Genomic DNA, 15,906 nt, shown 5'->3' on the forward strand with positions numbered 1-15,906 from the left:
TTGAGGTCCCCAGCCCGGGAGCACCCCATGGACACCGGGACCCCTCCTCCCACCCCCTGTGGGGTCCCGCTCACCTCAGCGGGCTGCCCAGCGCCCACCACGATGAGTTTTCCATCCTCCAGCCCCACCAGGATGTGACTCTTCTCCTTGGTGACGGACACGCTGTGCACGGGCACCCTCATGGGCACGGGGGGCACGGTTGCCCTGAGGCTGCAGAGACGAGGGTGGGATGGGACTCCCCCCCGGCACCCCGAGGGGAGGGACAAAGGAGGAACCCTCCCATCCTCTTCTCCATCCTCATCCTCTTCCAGATCTTCATCTACTTCTCCATCCACATACCTTTGCCCACCCACATCCTCTTCTCCATCCTCATCCCCATTCCTTTCCAGATCCTCATCCTACTCTCCATCCCCATACCAGTCCTCTTCTCCAACCCCATTCCCTTCCAGACCCTCATTCTATTCTCCATCCCTATCCCCTTCCAGATCCTCATCCTCATCTCCACCCACATCCTCTTCTCCATCCCCATCCTCTTCCAGATCCTCATCCTTTTCTGTCCCCAACCTCTTCTATGTCCTCATACTCTTCTCTGTCCCCATCCCCTTCCAGATCCTCATCCTACTCTCCATGTCCATCCCAATCCTCTTCTCCAATCTCATTCCCTTCCAGAACCTCATTCTATTCTCCATCCCCATGCCCTTCCAGATCCTCACCCTCTTCTCCATCCACATCCTCTTCTCCATCCCCATCCTCTTCCAGATCCTCATCCACTTCTCTGTCCCCACCCTCTTCTCCATCCCCACCCCCATCCCCACCCCCTTCCAGACCCTCCCCTTCTCCCCCATTCCCCCTCCCCGCTGTCCCGGTACCTCTGGAGCTCCCGGATCTCCAGCCCGCACTGGGTGGTCCCCAGCACCACGAAGTCCTCGGTGAGGCACATGGCCGTCACCTCCTGCTCCAGGGGCACGGACGCCAGGAGCTTCCCGTTCACGGAGTACAGGTGGAGCGCGAACCTGTCCTGGAAGAGGGCAGAGGGCGGGGAGCACGCGCTGCGGGGCACAGGGAGGGGGCCCCAGGGAGCCTGGGCCGTACCTTCAGGCAGGGCCGCTGGCCCGCGGTGCTCTGGGCCACCACCTGCCCCTCGGGGCCCACGGCCAGCTGGGACAGCACGGCGGGGACGCAGCTCTCGCCCGGCGGCCGCAGCGAGCGGATGAAGAGCCCCCGGCGCACGGTGTGAGTGATGATGGTGCCGTCCTGCGGGAGGGAGGGGACACGACGTGACCACGGTGACACCCATGGTGGCACTGCCCCACCTGGGAGAGGCTGGAGTGTCAATGGCTGGTGGCTCAGACAATCTGCTGTTTGCAAAACCAGCCCTTCCCCATCTCCATCTCCACCTCCGTCCCCCTCCTTATCCACTTCTATCCCCTCCCTTATTCTCCATCTCCTTCCCCATCTCCACTTCCATTCCCTTCCTTATTCTCCATCTCCACCTCCATCCTCTCCATCTTCACCTCCATCCCCTTTCCCATCTCCACATCAATCCCCTTCTTTATTCTCTATCTCCATCCCTTTCCCCATCTCCACCTTCACCTCCATCCCCATCTCCACCTTCAGGTGACCACAACAAATCAATCTTTGTTCAGCAACGAGTTGGTTTTGAGCCAGAGAAGGGCAGAGGCCGACAAGAAGCAATCCTGGTGGGACAATGGTTTTTGTCCTGCCCTTGTCCTCCCTCACACAGCTGGCTCAGCTGTGACACTTCCCTGCCAGGGGGGACATTCCCAGGTGGGGCTGAAGGTTTCCATCTCTTCTGATGGGGCACAACTGGCCCAACTATGCTGCTCATGTCTTAGAAGGGTCATAAACCATCCAAGACCCACAAAGTGCCCCATGATCCACAATGTCACATCACACAGTGTGAAACCCTCCACCCAGGGGAGGAACCCAGGTGTTCCCACCTGAACCTGAGCATATTTTAACCCACTGAACTTTGTGTTTTGGGGGCTTCCCCCACCCCTGGTGGATCAAGACCAAACCATTAGTTTGGCACCAAAACTGCAACACTAAGGTCTCATGGCTGGATCCACAGGTGGGGACTATTTACTTTTCTCTCTCCTTTTCCTTCCTCTTTATCTCTCTCTTTCTTCTCCCCCCCTTCTTCTTCTCAAAAGATATCATCAGCCAGACTTAAAAGCTTTCAGCCAAAGCCTTAGCAAGTGCCTTGTTTTGCCTGGATAAGCTGAAGTCGGCTAGGCTTGACTTTGCTAAGTTAAACTTGGTTTAGCGTCTCACTTTGGACGTCGTTTTCAAGTTTGCCAAGTACCTTCTTCTACCTCAGTGTTCAAGTTATTGAACCTCCCGAGGATTTGGATGTTTCTCAATCAATCTTCCCCTAAACCCGGGGTGTAACACCCCCCCTGAGTGACCCCCAGCTCACCTTGGAGCCCGACACTGCCATGTCCAGCTCGGTGCTGATGGCCACGCACGTCACCTCGGCGTCGTGGCCGTACAGGACCTGCACAGGTTTGGGAGCCAAGCCGCTGGAAAACCCACCCTGGCGTTGGGGACATGGACATCAGCGACTTGCTGGCAGTGCCCACCATGAGTTCCCCCCCCGAACAACCCCTGACCTGCTGCAGGACCTGCCACACCATGCAGGTGGTGTCCCGGGATCCAGAGATGAGGTAGATGCCGCAGAGGTCGAGAGCCAGGCAGGTGACAACATCTGGGACAGGCAGAGGGGACACCATGAGCTCCCATCCCACCGCACTCGGCATCCTGACTCCATGGCATGGCACCACACCCTCTGACTCCATCCTCTGACTCCATCGGATGGCACCACGATGTGTTTTGGGATGTGGAATTGCTGCTACCTCCCATTCCAAAATGTGTTTTGGGATGTGGAATTGCTGTTACCCCCATTCCAAGAGGTGTTCTGCTAATCCTCACCCCCCCTCCAAGAGGTGTTTTAAGACTGTGGAATTGCTGCCAACCCCATTCCAAGATGTGCTTTGTGGCATGGAATTGCTGCCAATCCCACTCCAAGACATATTTTGGGATATGGAATTGCTGCTACCCCACTCCAAGATGTGTTTTGGGGTGTGGAGCTACTGTTAATCCTCACCCCACTCCAAGAGGCGTTTTGGGGTGTGGAATTGCTGCCAATCCCACTCCAAAATATGTTTCGGGATATGAAATTGCTGCTACCCCACTCCAAGGTGTGGTTTTGGGTGTGGAGATGCTGCTAATCCTCACCCCGCTCCAGGACGTGTTTTGGAGTGAGGAATTGCTTCTACCCCACTCCAAGGTGCATTCTGGAGCATGGAATTGCTGCCACCACCACTCCAAGACGTGTTTTGGGATGTGGAGATGCTGCTGACCCTGTTCCACCCCAGCTCTGAGATGGACTCTGGGAGATGCCCCTCATATGTCCCCTTCTCCCTCCACGGCCCCTACAACCCCCTCAGGGCATCACAGACCCTCACCCTCCCCACCCTCTGGGGAGGAGACCGTACCTATGTGGCGGGTGATGTGCCCCACCACCTTGCCCTTGGCCAGCGAGGTGACCCTCAGGCTGTTGTCCCAGTGTCCCCCACTGAAGAGCAGCTTCCCGTCGGGAGACACGGCCAGCGTGCGGGAGCTGAGATCCGCGCCGGGGGCGAAGGGGCCCTGCAGGAACCGCTGCGTCCTGAGGGGGAGGGATGAGCTGCTGGACTGGTGGCACCCCCAGGGACCACCCCTGGGCACCGCTGAGCGGGCCCGAGTGACTCACTTGGCGTTGGACACGGTGGGGTCTTTGGTGAAGCTGAAGTAGTTGGAGATGTTCTTGTCGTAGGGCAGCCAGTTGTGGGTCCCCAACAAGCCGTTGGCGCTCACGGTGACCTGGGCAGAGGTGGAGGGGGAGGTGACACCACTCCCACCACCACAGCCCTCCTGGTTGGGTCCTGGACCCCCCCGGAGCAGCAGAACCCCCCCACAGTGCCCCAGTTTTCCTGCACTCACCAGGACATCGGGGGATCCCTGAGTGATGAAGGAATGCGCCTGGTTCTTGGGGACCACGGCCTGCACCAGGGCCACCCCGTCACTGATGCCCTGTGGGGACACAGCAGCTGGTAGGCACCTTCCTGGCCAGGCCCACCCCTCCCAGTCCTGCCTGGGGACCCCCCGGGGTCGCCCTCACCTCCACAAAGAAGGATTTGAGCTGGTCCAGGTGCTCGAAGACGTTGGGGGAGCGGGTGTCGAGGCGAGCCAGCCTCTGGGCAGCGCTCTCTGCTGACAGCCGGGCAGGGTGGGGCTCCTGGGGGGGCGAGGGGACCCATCAGCAGGGGGGTGACCCCCCGAAAGGGGTTGGTTTTGGGGGTGGGGGGGTCTGAGCTACCTTGAGCAGCTGGCAGGGTGTCTGCCCGAAGTTGCTGATGATGCCCTCCAGGGCCTTCCGCTGCGTCTCGTCGGCGATGGCGTCCAGGTCCACGGCCCCTGGGGATGGGGATGGTCACGGGGGGGCAGCCTGGGAGGTGCCCCTGGCCCAGGAGGTGCCCCCCAGCTCCCTTCCCCACGGCTCACCCTCGTAGGTGCAGTAGTAGAAGACGTTGAGGGCCTCCACGGCAGCCGGGCCTCGCTGCTTGTACCCAAAGATGAGGTCGATCCACTCGTGGAGGTGGGCTGAGACATACTCTGACTCCTGGTCAAGGGAGGGGGCATGAGGGGGGGTTGGGAATGCCCCCCACTCCCCCCGGGACACCCCTCGGGGATGAGCTCCCCTGTCTCACCAGGGCTTTGCGGTGCTGGTGGATGAAGTCCTCGCGGGACCGCGCCCATCGCGGCAGCACCACGTCGCCCACCTTCTCATTGGAGAGCTGGAGACAGCCCAGGTCGAAGTCTGTGGGCAGGGGGGGAGTGTGAGAGACTGGGATGTTGATGGTTGGTGGCTCAGATCATCAGCCATTTGCAAAAACAGTCCTTCCTCATCTCCATCTCCACTTCTACCCTCTTCCTTATTCTCCATCCCCATCCCCTTCCCCATCTCCACCTTCAGAAGGTGACCACGACAAATCAACCTTTGTTCACCAGTGAGTTGGTTTTGAGCCAGAGAAGGGCAGAGGTTGACAAGAAGCAATCCTGGTGGGATGATTGTTTCTGTCCTGCCCATGTCCTCCCTCACACAGCTGGTTCAGCTGTGACACTCCTCTGCCAGGGGGGACATTCCCAGGTGGGGCTGAAGGTTTCCGTCCCTTCTGATGGGGCACAACTGGCCCAACTACGTTGGTCACGTCTTAGAAGGGTCATAAACCATCCAAGACCCACAAAGTGCCCCCAGCCTCATTTCTGGGGTGTTCCCACCTGAACCTGAACGTATTTTAATCTCCTGAACTTTGTGTTTTGGGGGCTTCCCCCACCCCAGACAGATCAAGACCAAACCATCACTTCAACATGGACATGGCAACAATCAGCTCTCGTCACTGGATCCACGGGTGGTGAGAACTTTCCACTTGGATCCTTTCCTTCTCTTTCTTTCTTTTCCCTTACACATTTTCTTAAGTGAGAATTTTATACTTTTATATTCCTATATTTCTACAGATAATAATAAAACAAATGGCTCCATCTCTGCTTTCCATTGCAACCAAATTGTTCTGAAATAAACCCTAAAGTGATAAATAATAATTTATTAATATAAAAATATAATAATATATTAATACACAATATATAGTATTATATCATAGTAATGGAATAATATATTGTTATATATTATATAATATATAATAATACATTGTATAATATATGATATAATACATCATATTACATATAATATTATTATATGTAATATCTAATATAGCAATATATTATATTAGTAAATGATAAATATATAACATAAATCAGCAACATATTATATTAGTAGATGATATATAATAAATAATATTATATCATAGTAATAGATAATATATTGTGTTATATTATACAACATATAATATAATAACATATGATATACCATATAATAATATATAATATCTAAACCAGCAATATATTATATTAGTAAATGATATATAATAAATAATATCATAGTAATAGATAATATATTGTGATATATTATATAATATATAATATGATAACATATTGTATAATATATGATATATCATATAATAATATGTAATATCAGTAATATGTTATATTAGTAAATGATACATAATAAATAATAATACATTAATAATTAATAAATATATATGAACACTGGTCATTCAGGGATCTCTTAACAAGAACCTCAGTTCAGTGAGGGACATGGACCCCCCAAGTGCTCCCACGGGTGGGGATGGTCACCTCTTACCGTTCTGGTTCTCCAGGAACTCCGGGAAGTAGAAGAACTCGGGGATGAGCTCCTTGACATCCACGGGGTTCTCCATGCGCGCCTGCCACGCCGCCGGCACCGAGTGGAACTGCCGGTCCGAGCAGTCAAACCTGGTGGCAGGGGACAGTTGGTTGGAGGTCGCCTGTCCCCTCGATGTCCCCTCCTTGGGGCCCGCACTGCAGGTGCCCACCTGCCGCTCTGCAGCTGGATGTGGAGGGTGGTGAAGGGCTCGGTGCGGATCAGGTAGTGCATCACTCCGGCGGCGTTGGAGTAGTGGGTGCCGTAGTGGAACTTGTCCACGGTGCCCGTGGGGTCCTCGAAGCTCTCGTACCTGGAGGTGAGGTGGGAAGGGGTCTGCCATGAGCCAGCCAGGCACTCCTCGCATCCCCCGTCCTTTATTTTTGGGGCACTCACTTCTCCTTCACGTCCCGGGCGTGCCGCTCGTTGGCCACCCCGATGGGTTTGGACAGGTCCCGGAACACGGCTGGGTTGGAGAGGTCCAGGGTCTCCGAGACGTAATCCCGCAGGATCCAGGGGAACTGGGGGGGAGCGGGAGGGGGGTGAGGCTGGGGGGGACACGGGCTGGCTGTGGGGACACGGGGGGGACACGGGGCTCACCACGGGGTACTGGGACAGGTCGTTGTAGGTGCGCCCCGCGATCGTGTTCAGTTGCATGAGGTACTCGAAGTTGGAGATCTCCCGCAGGACCCATTTCTGGAGTGAGGGGACGGGGGTGAGATGGGCTTGGGAGGGGCAGGAGACAGGGCAGACACCCCACCACATGGCAGGGCCCGTCCCACGGCCATCACTGGTCCCAGAACACCTCTGGTCCCTGAGCTGTCCCCAGTCCCATGGCCACGGCCCACCTCTGGTACCACAGCTGTACCTAATCCCATGGCCACTCCTGGTCCCATGGCCATCCCTGGTCCCATGGGCATCCCCATCCTATGGCCATCCCTGGTACCACAGCTGTCCCAGTCCCAGGACCACTGTGGTCCCAGAGCCATCCCTGGTCCCTGAGCCATCCCTAGTCCCAGAGTCGTCTCCATCCCACAGCCAGCCCTGATCCCACAGAGATCTCCAACCCACAGCCATCCCTGATCCCATGAGCATCCCCATCCCACGCTGTCACGTTCCTCTTTCCCATCTGGGAATTCCAACCATATGGGATGGGGATGGGCACGGAGAGGCCAGTACCTGTGTGAGCCCCGAGGCTTTGAGCAGCTCCTGGGGTGAGCGGCTGCCAAAGTAGATCTGGTTGGGGGGCCGCAGGCCGAGGATGCAGGAGTACACCTTGTTCCTCACCTGGAGGGACGGGGAGAGGACACGGAGTGACCGGAGCTTGGGCAGTGCTGTGGCCCTGGGAGGGCCTTGGGGGTGGGATAAGGGTGTTCCACCTTCTTTCTGAAGTTGAGGAAGTAGTTGGCCTGGTCGATGAAGAAGAGCTCGAGGGCGGAGCGGCGCAGGTTGTAGCGGCGCAGGTGGACCTCGCGCAGGTGGGACAGCGGGCGCTTGAAGTCGTAGCCGATCCCTGCCAAGATGGGGGGCACAGAGTCCCACAGGGATCACCATCCACCCAGGTACCCATTCCCAAGGCAGGGATGGGGCTGGGAGAAGCCCACCCCCAAGCCAACTGTGGGTGACGGGTTCTGGGGCAGATGTGTGGGCAGAGATGGGGCTGGGAGAAGCACAACCCCACCCCCACTGTGGGTGATGGGTTCTGAGGGAGATGTGTGGAGAGTGAGGGGTCCTCACCCCCCTCAGGGCTCACACGCTGTTACCTCCCTCCGTCTCCTCCTTGTCACTGCTGCCATCATAGAAGTAGACGTGCTGGGTGGTCACCTCCAGGCGCCCGGGCACCACGGCCACCGTGGTGATGAGCTCGCAGTCCTCCGACACCACCAACTTCTCCCGCTGGCTCTGCTCCTTGGGCTCGGCCCTGGGGGGCACAGAGGGGTGAGGACACCCCAGAGACAACCCCAGCCCAGGTGAGCCAGTGCTCTGGGAGGGATGAGGGCACTCACTGGGTGTCCAGCACGGGCAGGTCCTCCTCGGCCAGCTGGTCATCCTCTAGCTCGCTCACCTTGGCCTCCTTGGCCATGGCGAGCGGGAGGGGCTCGGCAGGGGTTTGGAGGTGCTCGGCTCCTGAAATGAGGAGGGGGGTCAGCAGGTGCCCCCAGAGCTGGGGGACAAGTCCTGAGAAGGGCCCCCAAATTCAAGGCTGTCCATGACAGCTCCCAGCCTGTCCCCACACCCCTGGCATGGGGGTCCCCTGGGTGCCCCGGTGCCACCAGCCTCACCCAGGTTGTCCCGCAGGGCGCTGGCCTCCAAGTGCTGGTCGAAATTGAGGTTGGGCACCAGCTTCAGCCTCATCCTCGAGTAGGTCTCGGCGCTCGACAGCTTCCAGCGAACCTCCGGCGGGTTCCTGGGGCGCACAGGAGGTTCAGGCACCCTGGGGACCCCCGGCTGTGCCCCCCCTGCCTGGGGATGGGGCGGGTGCTCACCGGTCAGCCCAGGCAGAGCGGGGTGAGGTGAGCAGGCGGCACAGGGACCTCCACTGCTTCAGCACCGTGCTCTGGTGGTTGTTGGCCTGCTTGAGGACGTTGCTGTGCCGGGCATTCTCTGCCTTGGAGCGCTTGGCCACCGGTTCCAGCACCAGTTCCTGCCGAGGGAGTGCCAGGGTGAAGGGACAGCAGGGCTGGGGCTTGGGGACAACCCCAAGGGAAGGAGTGTGTTCATGGGGGACATCCCCAGGGTGAGGAGAATGACCCCGGCATGATGTGTTCAGGAATAGAAGCACATCACTGGGATGATGTCCCTGGAATAATGTTCCTGGGATGATGAGCATGTCCCCAGGATAAGGAGCACATCCCCTGGGTGACATCCCAGGGGTGAGGAGCATGTCCCAAGATGAGGATCATGTCGTCAGGATGAGGAGTACATTCCCTGGATGAAATCCTTGGAGTGAGGAGCATGTCCCCAAAATGAGGAGCACACCCCCAGGGTGACATCCCAGGGATGAGGAGCACACCCCCAGGGTGACATCCCAGGGGTGAGGAGCACACCCCCAGGGTGACATCCCAGGGGTGAGGAGCATGTCTCCAGGATGAGGATCATGTCTCCAGGATGAGGAACATGTCCCCAGGGTGAGGAGCACACTCCCTGGATGACATCCTTGGGGTGAGGAGCACATCCCCAAAATGAGGAGCACACCCCCAGGGTGACATCCCAGGGGTGAGGAGCATGTCTCCAGGATGAGGAACATGCCCCCGGGGTAAGGACCACATTCCCTGGATGATATCCTTGGGGTGAGGAGCATGTCCCCAGGGTGACATCCCAGAGGTGAGAAGCACACCCTGAGGGTGATATCCCAGGGATGAGGAGTACACCCCCAGGGTGACATCCCAGGGGTGAGGAGCATATCCCCAGGGTGAGGAACATGTCCCCAGGGTGAGGACCACATTCCCTGGATGATATCCTTGGGGTGAGGAGCACATCCCCAAAATGAGGAGCACACCCCCAGGTGACATCCCAGGGATGAGGAGCAGGCAGGACCTGGAACATCTTGCGGCTGGCCGCCTTCTCCTGCTCCCGCCGCTGGGCGCTGCTCATCATGGCATCGTAACAGGCGTTCCAGAAGTTGGACATGTGGTCGTGGCTCCTGGCAAAGGTGTCCATCTCAAACTGGGCCATGGTGGGCTGCACCTGGGGGAACCAGGAGGACAGAAGAGGTGTTTCCAAGGGCTTCCACACCCACCACCCATCGCCCGGGTGTCCCCCCAGCGATGACACCCACGTGCTTCTCGATGAAGCCCCTCCACTCGGGGGTGGTGCAGAAGAGCTGGAAGTCCTCGTAGAAGGTGGGGCTGCCGTTGGTGGGGGGCAGGGAGGGCAGGAAGAGCTGCAGCTGCAGGGTCTCGTAGCACTGGTCCATGAGCGTGCGGATGATGGGCACCAGCCAGGAGAACGTCTCCGACTTGGCCTCCAGCGAGCGCCGGAGGGGGGTCTCCAGCTTCCCCAGGAGGTAACAGGCCTCGTCCTTCCTGGGAGCTGAGGACGTCTGCAGGAGGCTGTGCAGCTTCACGTAGGCCAGGGAGTGCAGCTGGGGGGACATGGACACGGGATGGGGCAACTCCAAGGGCTGGGATCCCACTGGGAGGGACGTGGGATGTCATATGGGGCCACTCCGAGGGCTGAGATCCCACTGGCAGGGACGTGGGATGTCATATGGGGCCACTCCAAGGGCTGGGATCCCACCACAAGGCCAGTTGGAGGGACAGGTGACATTGGATGGGGCCACCCTCAGGGCTGGAATCCCACCATGAGCCCACCATGGGAGGACATGGGATGGGGCCACCTCGAGGGTTGGGATTCCACCAGGAGAGCAGATGGGGCCACCCCAAGGGCTGGGATCTAACTGGGAGTCCAGTTGGGGGGACACGGGCCATGGGATGGGGCCATTCCAATGGCTGGGATCTCACCACGAGCTGAGATGGGGGCACACAGGACATTGGATGGGGCCACTCCAAGGGCTGAGATCCCACTGAGGGGGACATGGGATGTCATATGGGGTCACTCCAAGGGCTGGGATCCCACTGGCAGGGACGTGGGATGTCATATGGGGCCATTCCAAGGGCTGGGATCCCACTGGGAGGGACGTGGGATGTCATATGGGGCCATTCCAAGGGCCGGGATCCCACTGGGAGGGACGTGGGATGTCATATGGGGCCATTCCAAGGGCTGGGATCCCACCACAAACCCAGTTGGAGGTACATGGGACATGGGGATGGGGTCAATCCAAGGGCTGGGGTCCCACTGAGGGAGACATGGGATATCACATGGGGCCATTCCAAGGGCTGGGATCCCACCATGAGCCCAGCTGGGGGTACAGGGGACACGGGACGGGGCCACCCTGAGGGTTGGGATGCCAGCAGCCCCGCAGGGGAGGGAGGGGTGACCCACCTGGGGGTCCTGCAGCAGGATGTAGCCCACGAGGACTCGCAGCCCCGCCTGGGCCATCTCCCTGAGGTCGGAGGTGCCGTTGGCCAGGTGGTACCACACGCCCAGCTTGTCCAGCAGGCTGTTCACCCCCTCGTAGATCTGGGGACACGGCAAGACCCCACCTGGGCACGGATCCCACCCCTCTCCAGCCCCCAGGGCTGATCCCAGCACCCCTCGGCTTTGGGTTTGGGTTGGGGGTAGCATTTAGGATTAGGGTTTGGAGTAGGGTAGAACCCAACTCATAATGGTCGTTCCGAACTAGTCTGGGTTCAGGCATCAGGCTGGGGCTCAGGGTATGGGTTTATAGTAAGGGTGAAGGGTTAGGGGTAAGGATTAGCACTGGGATTAGGTCTGGGGTATAGGATTGGTTTTAGGGGTGAGGTTTAGGGCAGGGATGCAGGTTTAAGGATTAGCATTTAGGAGGTATAGTTAAGTGACAGGTTGTGAGTTAAGGTTGGGCCTAAGGTTTATAGTAAGGGGTAGAGTTAGGGTTAAAATTAGGATTAAGGTTTGGGCTTCGTGACAAAAATGCAGAGTTAAGGTTTAGGATGAGGATTGGGACTAGGGCTGAGGTATAGGACTGGGATTAGGATTGAGCTTTATGACAAGGAAGGTTAAGTTTTAATATCAATATTTAGGATGTCTTAGGTTTTTAGTATGGGTGTAGGGTTAGGGTTAAAATTAGGATTAAGGGTTGGGGTTTGTGACAAGGATGTAGGGTTAAGGTTTAGGATTTACTGTTGATTCACAGTTTAGGATTAATGCTGAGGCTATTTCATAAAGTTAGGATTAGGCTTTGAATTACACTGTAGGAATAAGGCTGAGGTTATTTCCCAAGGTTAGGGTTGGGGTTTGATTTACGATTTAGGATTAAGGCTGAGGCTAGTTTCTAGGGTTAGGATTAGAGTTAGGGTTTGATTTAAATTTAGGATTAAGGCTGAGGTTATTTCTAAGGTTAGGATTAGCTTTTGACTTACAGTTTCTGATTAAGGCGGAGGTTATTTCCTAAGGTTAGATAAGGCTGTAGACAAGGTTGTGTTTAGACTCAGGTCTGTCATCAAGGATCAGTGGTTAGGGTCAGGATTAAGGCCAAGGTTATTTCCTAAGGTCAGGTTAGGGTTAAGGTCCAGGTTATATCCTAAGGTTAAGTTGAAGCGCTGCAGGTAGGGCAGGTTTAGGCTCAGGTCTAACATCAGGGATCAGGTATTAGCAGTAGGGTCCAGAGCTCAGGTTTGGGACCAGGAATGGCCGCTCGTTCCCACCCACCTTCTCGCTCCACAGGGCCTGGTTGTTGTGCCCCTCGGAGAACAGGAAGTCCTGGAGCAGCCGGAGCAGCTTGAGGGCGTTGTGGGTGAGGCCGGGCAGGGCCCCCGGCCCCGACTCCTTCAGGTCGGTCAGCGCCGACTCCAGCATCATCTCCAGGAGGCTGGGGGACAGCACAGTTCCGGAGGGTGGCCTTTTCCCTCGGGATCACCTTCCCCCCGGAGCCGGGTGGGACTCACCTGCGCTTGATCTCGTCCGGGGGCCGCACCAGCTCGCAGGCCGAGCCCAGCTTGGTGAGCACCGAGAAGACCTGGCCCCGCTCCCGCCAGGCCGCGTCGTCCCAGCCCTCCACCCCGCGCCACGTCACCGAGAAGATGATGTTGGTCAGGAGGTTGCACAGCTCCTCCTCGGGGGTTTGCTGCCATGGGAGAGGGAGAGTCACAGAGTCACAGGATGTGCTGAGCTGGAAGGGACCCACAAGGATCATCCAGTCCAACTCCTGGCCCTGCACAGGTTCATCCCCAGGAGTCACACGCTGTGGTCCAGAGGATCATCCAAACCCTCCTGCAGCTCTGGCAGCCTTGGGGCTGTGCCCACTGCCCTGGGGAGCCTGGTCAGTGCCCAACCACCCTCTGGAGAAAGAACCTTTGCCTGAGACCCAACCTGACCCTGCCCTGACACAGCTCCAGCCATTCCCTGGGTGCTGTCCCTGGTCCCCCCAGAGCAGAGCTCAGTCCCTGCCCCTCCTCTGCCCCTGCCCAGGCAGTTGTACCTCCAGTGAGGTCTCCCCTCAGTCTCCTCTGCTCCAGCTGAACACACCAAGTGCCCTCAGTGTCCTCACACGGCTTCAAATCAAGGCCCTTCCCCATCCTCGTTTCCTCCTTTGGACACTCTCCAATGGCTCAATCTCTTCCTTCCATTGTGTTCCCCCAAACTGCCCCAATGTTCAGGTGAGGCCACCCCAGGGCAGAGCAGAGCGGGACAATCCCCTCCCTGATGCCCCCAGGACAGGGATGTCCCTCCTGGTTGCCAGGGCACTGCTGGCTCAGGGACAACTGGCACGACCAGGACCCCCAGGGCCTTTTCCCAACACTCCTTCCCAGCCTCTCATTCCCAGTCTGTCCGTACAAACTGTGAGCTTCGTGTCCAGAGTGCTCCGGGGTGGTGGGTACGAGGGTTTGGGGCTCACCTGGGGGTTGCTGGTGTTGGAGACGTTGTCACTGGGCAGCACGTCCTGGTAGCTGCTCTCGTCCAGGACGTTGGACAGGCTGGAGCTCTTGCGCGCCCGCATTCCTGGGAAGGGCTTGAAGCTCTCCAGGGGGGACGGGGTGCCAGGGCCGCTGCCGGGGGTCTGGGCACCGCTCTCGGCCGTGGCCACGGAGCTGGTGCTGGCCAGGTCGAGCCCCAGGTCGAAGGGGGAGGTGGAGAAGGGCGACAGCGGGTGGTAGACGCCGTCGAAGGGGGGACCGTCGCCAGGGTTGGAGGACGAGCGACTGGCCCGGTCGGAGGAGTCGAAAGACTTGAAGTTGTAGGAGTGGAAGGACTTGGTGCGGCCGCTCGGGGAGATGGAGTGGTCGGAGAAGCCCTCGGAGAGCTCCTGGTCCGAGGCCTCGTATCCCAGCGGGAGAAAGACGTCCAGCTCCTGGAGCTCGGCCGGCGGTGGGCTCGTGCCCTCCTTGCCGGGGGGGTCGGAGAGGCGGAGCAGCTCCGCGCAGCCCCCGCTGGTGCTCAGGCTGTGCTGGCGGGACTCGTAGGACTCCCGGACGTAGAGCTTGGTGAGGGTGTCCTGCCAGCCAGCCAGCCTGGCCAGCTGCCTCACCAGGTCCTGCTGGGCGTAGATCAGGTGGAAGAGCTGCAGGAGAAGGAAAAGGGAAGAGACTTGATGCTGTTGCCCCAGCTCCTGGTGGGTTGACACCTGGATCCTTGGTCCTGAGCACCTAAGATCCTCCATCACTGGCATGAGGTGCTGGGGCTGCACCATTTCCATGCTGGCACATCCATGTCCACGTTACCACCACGTCTGGGCATGGTTGGGTGCCCAGGGAGCTCAGCCCCGGGGTGACACCTCTGTCCCCTCACCTTGCGGCAGAGGTCAAGCCGGACGGTCAGGTCGGCCCGGTGGGACAGGTAAACCACGGCCACCAGGTCCTTGTAGTTGGGAGGGTCTGTGGGCAAGGAGAGACAGCATAATGGTGGGACACCTGCTGTCCCCAAAAGCCACCAAAGATCCCAGTCCCAAGACCAGCTGAGCCTCGTGGGAAGCCACCAGCGGTGATCCCATGGCACGTGTTTTGGAGTGTATATTTTTGGGACACGGTACCTGCCCCGAGGACCTGCTCGGAGAGGCAGCGGAAGAGCAGCATGGAGCTGGGGACATCACTGAGGTAGGAGATGAGCCCGTGGTACCCAATGTCCTTCAGTTTCAGGCGGTTCTTGCTGCGCTCAGGGACCTTCTCGTACTTCAGCATCTTGTAGAGGATCTGGAGGGACAGTGAGAGGTGTCACCTCGCCGGGGACGGCAAGAGGTCGGCGCTGGGGACCTGCCTTACCTTGAAGACCCTCTCCCGCACTTCATCCGAGAATTTCTTCTGCACCAGCAGTGAGAAGAGAACCTCCACCTGGCCCGGCTCGAAGAGGAAGGCGAAGAGCTGCTCCTGGGCAGGGGAGCCCTTCAGCAGGCTGTGGATCACCTCCAGCGCCCCACACACCTGCATGACACGGGGCTGGTCGTCCATTGCCCTCCAAGTGCCCCACCACGACCTCAGTGCCCAGCCCATGGCACACTGAGGAGTTTGGGGAGCAGGATGGCTTGGTGACGTACCTGCTGCTCGTCCTGGGTCCCAGCCAGGTAGCTCAGCAAGCTCTGCATCTCCTCCCCGGAGAAGCTCCGGCAGAAGAAATCCTTCACCAGGCTGAAGAGGGATGTCTGCACTGTCTTGATGTCATCAGTGGCTGTGGTCTTCTCCCTGGAGGTGCTGATGGACAGACACACATGGGGACATGTTCTGTACGTTGTCACCCGCCACCAGCACCGTCCCAAATCCTGCCACGAAGCCTGAGGAGCTCCGGGGTAGCCCAACATGGACATCCAGGGATCTTCTGGCCCATGGGAAATGTCCCCCCCAGGCTTTTGGGTCTCTGCAGGGGGTGAGCACCCCCAGTACCACAGACACGCAGCAACACATCAAACAAGAGAAGGGTATCAACTCGTTGTAGAAGCCACCACGCTGTTGGTGGTTGAGGGAGAGACGCTGGGGATGGATTTGGGAGCCAGGCACAGGGTTGGGGATGGATTTGGG

General features: G+C 58.2%; 1 protein-coding gene across 1 annotated transcript in view; it reads right to left on the reverse strand.

The window, feature by feature from the left end:
* Window positions 1–5: 5 nt before the first annotated feature.
* NBEAL2 (neurobeachin like 2) overlaps window positions 6–15,906 on the reverse strand; it is a gene marked incomplete at its 3' end in the record, with an annotated part of 43,065 nt that continues 27,164 nt past the window's right edge. The window contains exons 15-46 of the mRNA XM_027669554.1: window positions 15,429–15,582; window positions 15,157–15,315; window positions 14,928–15,087; window positions 14,687–14,772; window positions 13,797–14,459; window positions 12,847–13,025; window positions 12,611–12,770; window positions 11,306–11,443; window positions 10,140–10,445; window positions 9,899–10,048; window positions 8,848–9,005; window positions 8,644–8,768; window positions 8,368–8,488; window positions 8,125–8,282; window positions 7,741–7,874; window positions 7,541–7,648; window positions 6,962–7,057; window positions 6,758–6,882; window positions 6,534–6,674; window positions 6,323–6,453; window positions 4,773–4,882; window positions 4,567–4,684; window positions 4,382–4,479; window positions 4,184–4,300; window positions 4,006–4,095; window positions 3,776–3,885; window positions 3,519–3,691; window positions 2,634–2,728; window positions 2,441–2,557; window positions 1,093–1,254; window positions 870–1,018; window positions 6–210 (exon numbers count right to left, since the gene is read on the reverse strand). Of these exons, the coding sequence (XP_027525355.1) occupies window positions 6–210; window positions 870–1,018; window positions 1,093–1,254; window positions 2,441–2,557; window positions 2,634–2,728; window positions 3,519–3,691; window positions 3,776–3,885; window positions 4,006–4,095; window positions 4,184–4,300; window positions 4,382–4,479; window positions 4,567–4,684; window positions 4,773–4,882; window positions 6,323–6,453; window positions 6,534–6,674; window positions 6,758–6,882; window positions 6,962–7,057; window positions 7,541–7,648; window positions 7,741–7,874; window positions 8,125–8,282; window positions 8,368–8,488; window positions 8,644–8,768; window positions 8,848–9,005; window positions 9,899–10,048; window positions 10,140–10,445; window positions 11,306–11,443; window positions 12,611–12,770; window positions 12,847–13,025; window positions 13,797–14,459; window positions 14,687–14,772; window positions 14,928–15,087; window positions 15,157–15,315; window positions 15,429–15,582 (4,996 nt within the window). The remainder of the gene's footprint in view (window positions 211–869; window positions 1,019–1,092; window positions 1,255–2,440; window positions 2,558–2,633; window positions 2,729–3,518; window positions 3,692–3,775; window positions 3,886–4,005; window positions 4,096–4,183; window positions 4,301–4,381; window positions 4,480–4,566; window positions 4,685–4,772; window positions 4,883–6,322; window positions 6,454–6,533; window positions 6,675–6,757; window positions 6,883–6,961; window positions 7,058–7,540; window positions 7,649–7,740; window positions 7,875–8,124; window positions 8,283–8,367; window positions 8,489–8,643; window positions 8,769–8,847; window positions 9,006–9,898; window positions 10,049–10,139; window positions 10,446–11,305; window positions 11,444–12,610; window positions 12,771–12,846; window positions 13,026–13,796; window positions 14,460–14,686; window positions 14,773–14,927; window positions 15,088–15,156; window positions 15,316–15,428; window positions 15,583–15,906) is intronic.

Source organism: Corapipo altera, unplaced genomic scaffold (assembly GCF_003945725.1).
Source record: "Corapipo altera isolate COAL_440 unplaced genomic scaffold, ASM394572v1 152, whole genome shotgun sequence".
NCBI lineage: Eukaryota > Metazoa > Chordata > Aves > Passeriformes > Pipridae > Corapipo > Corapipo altera.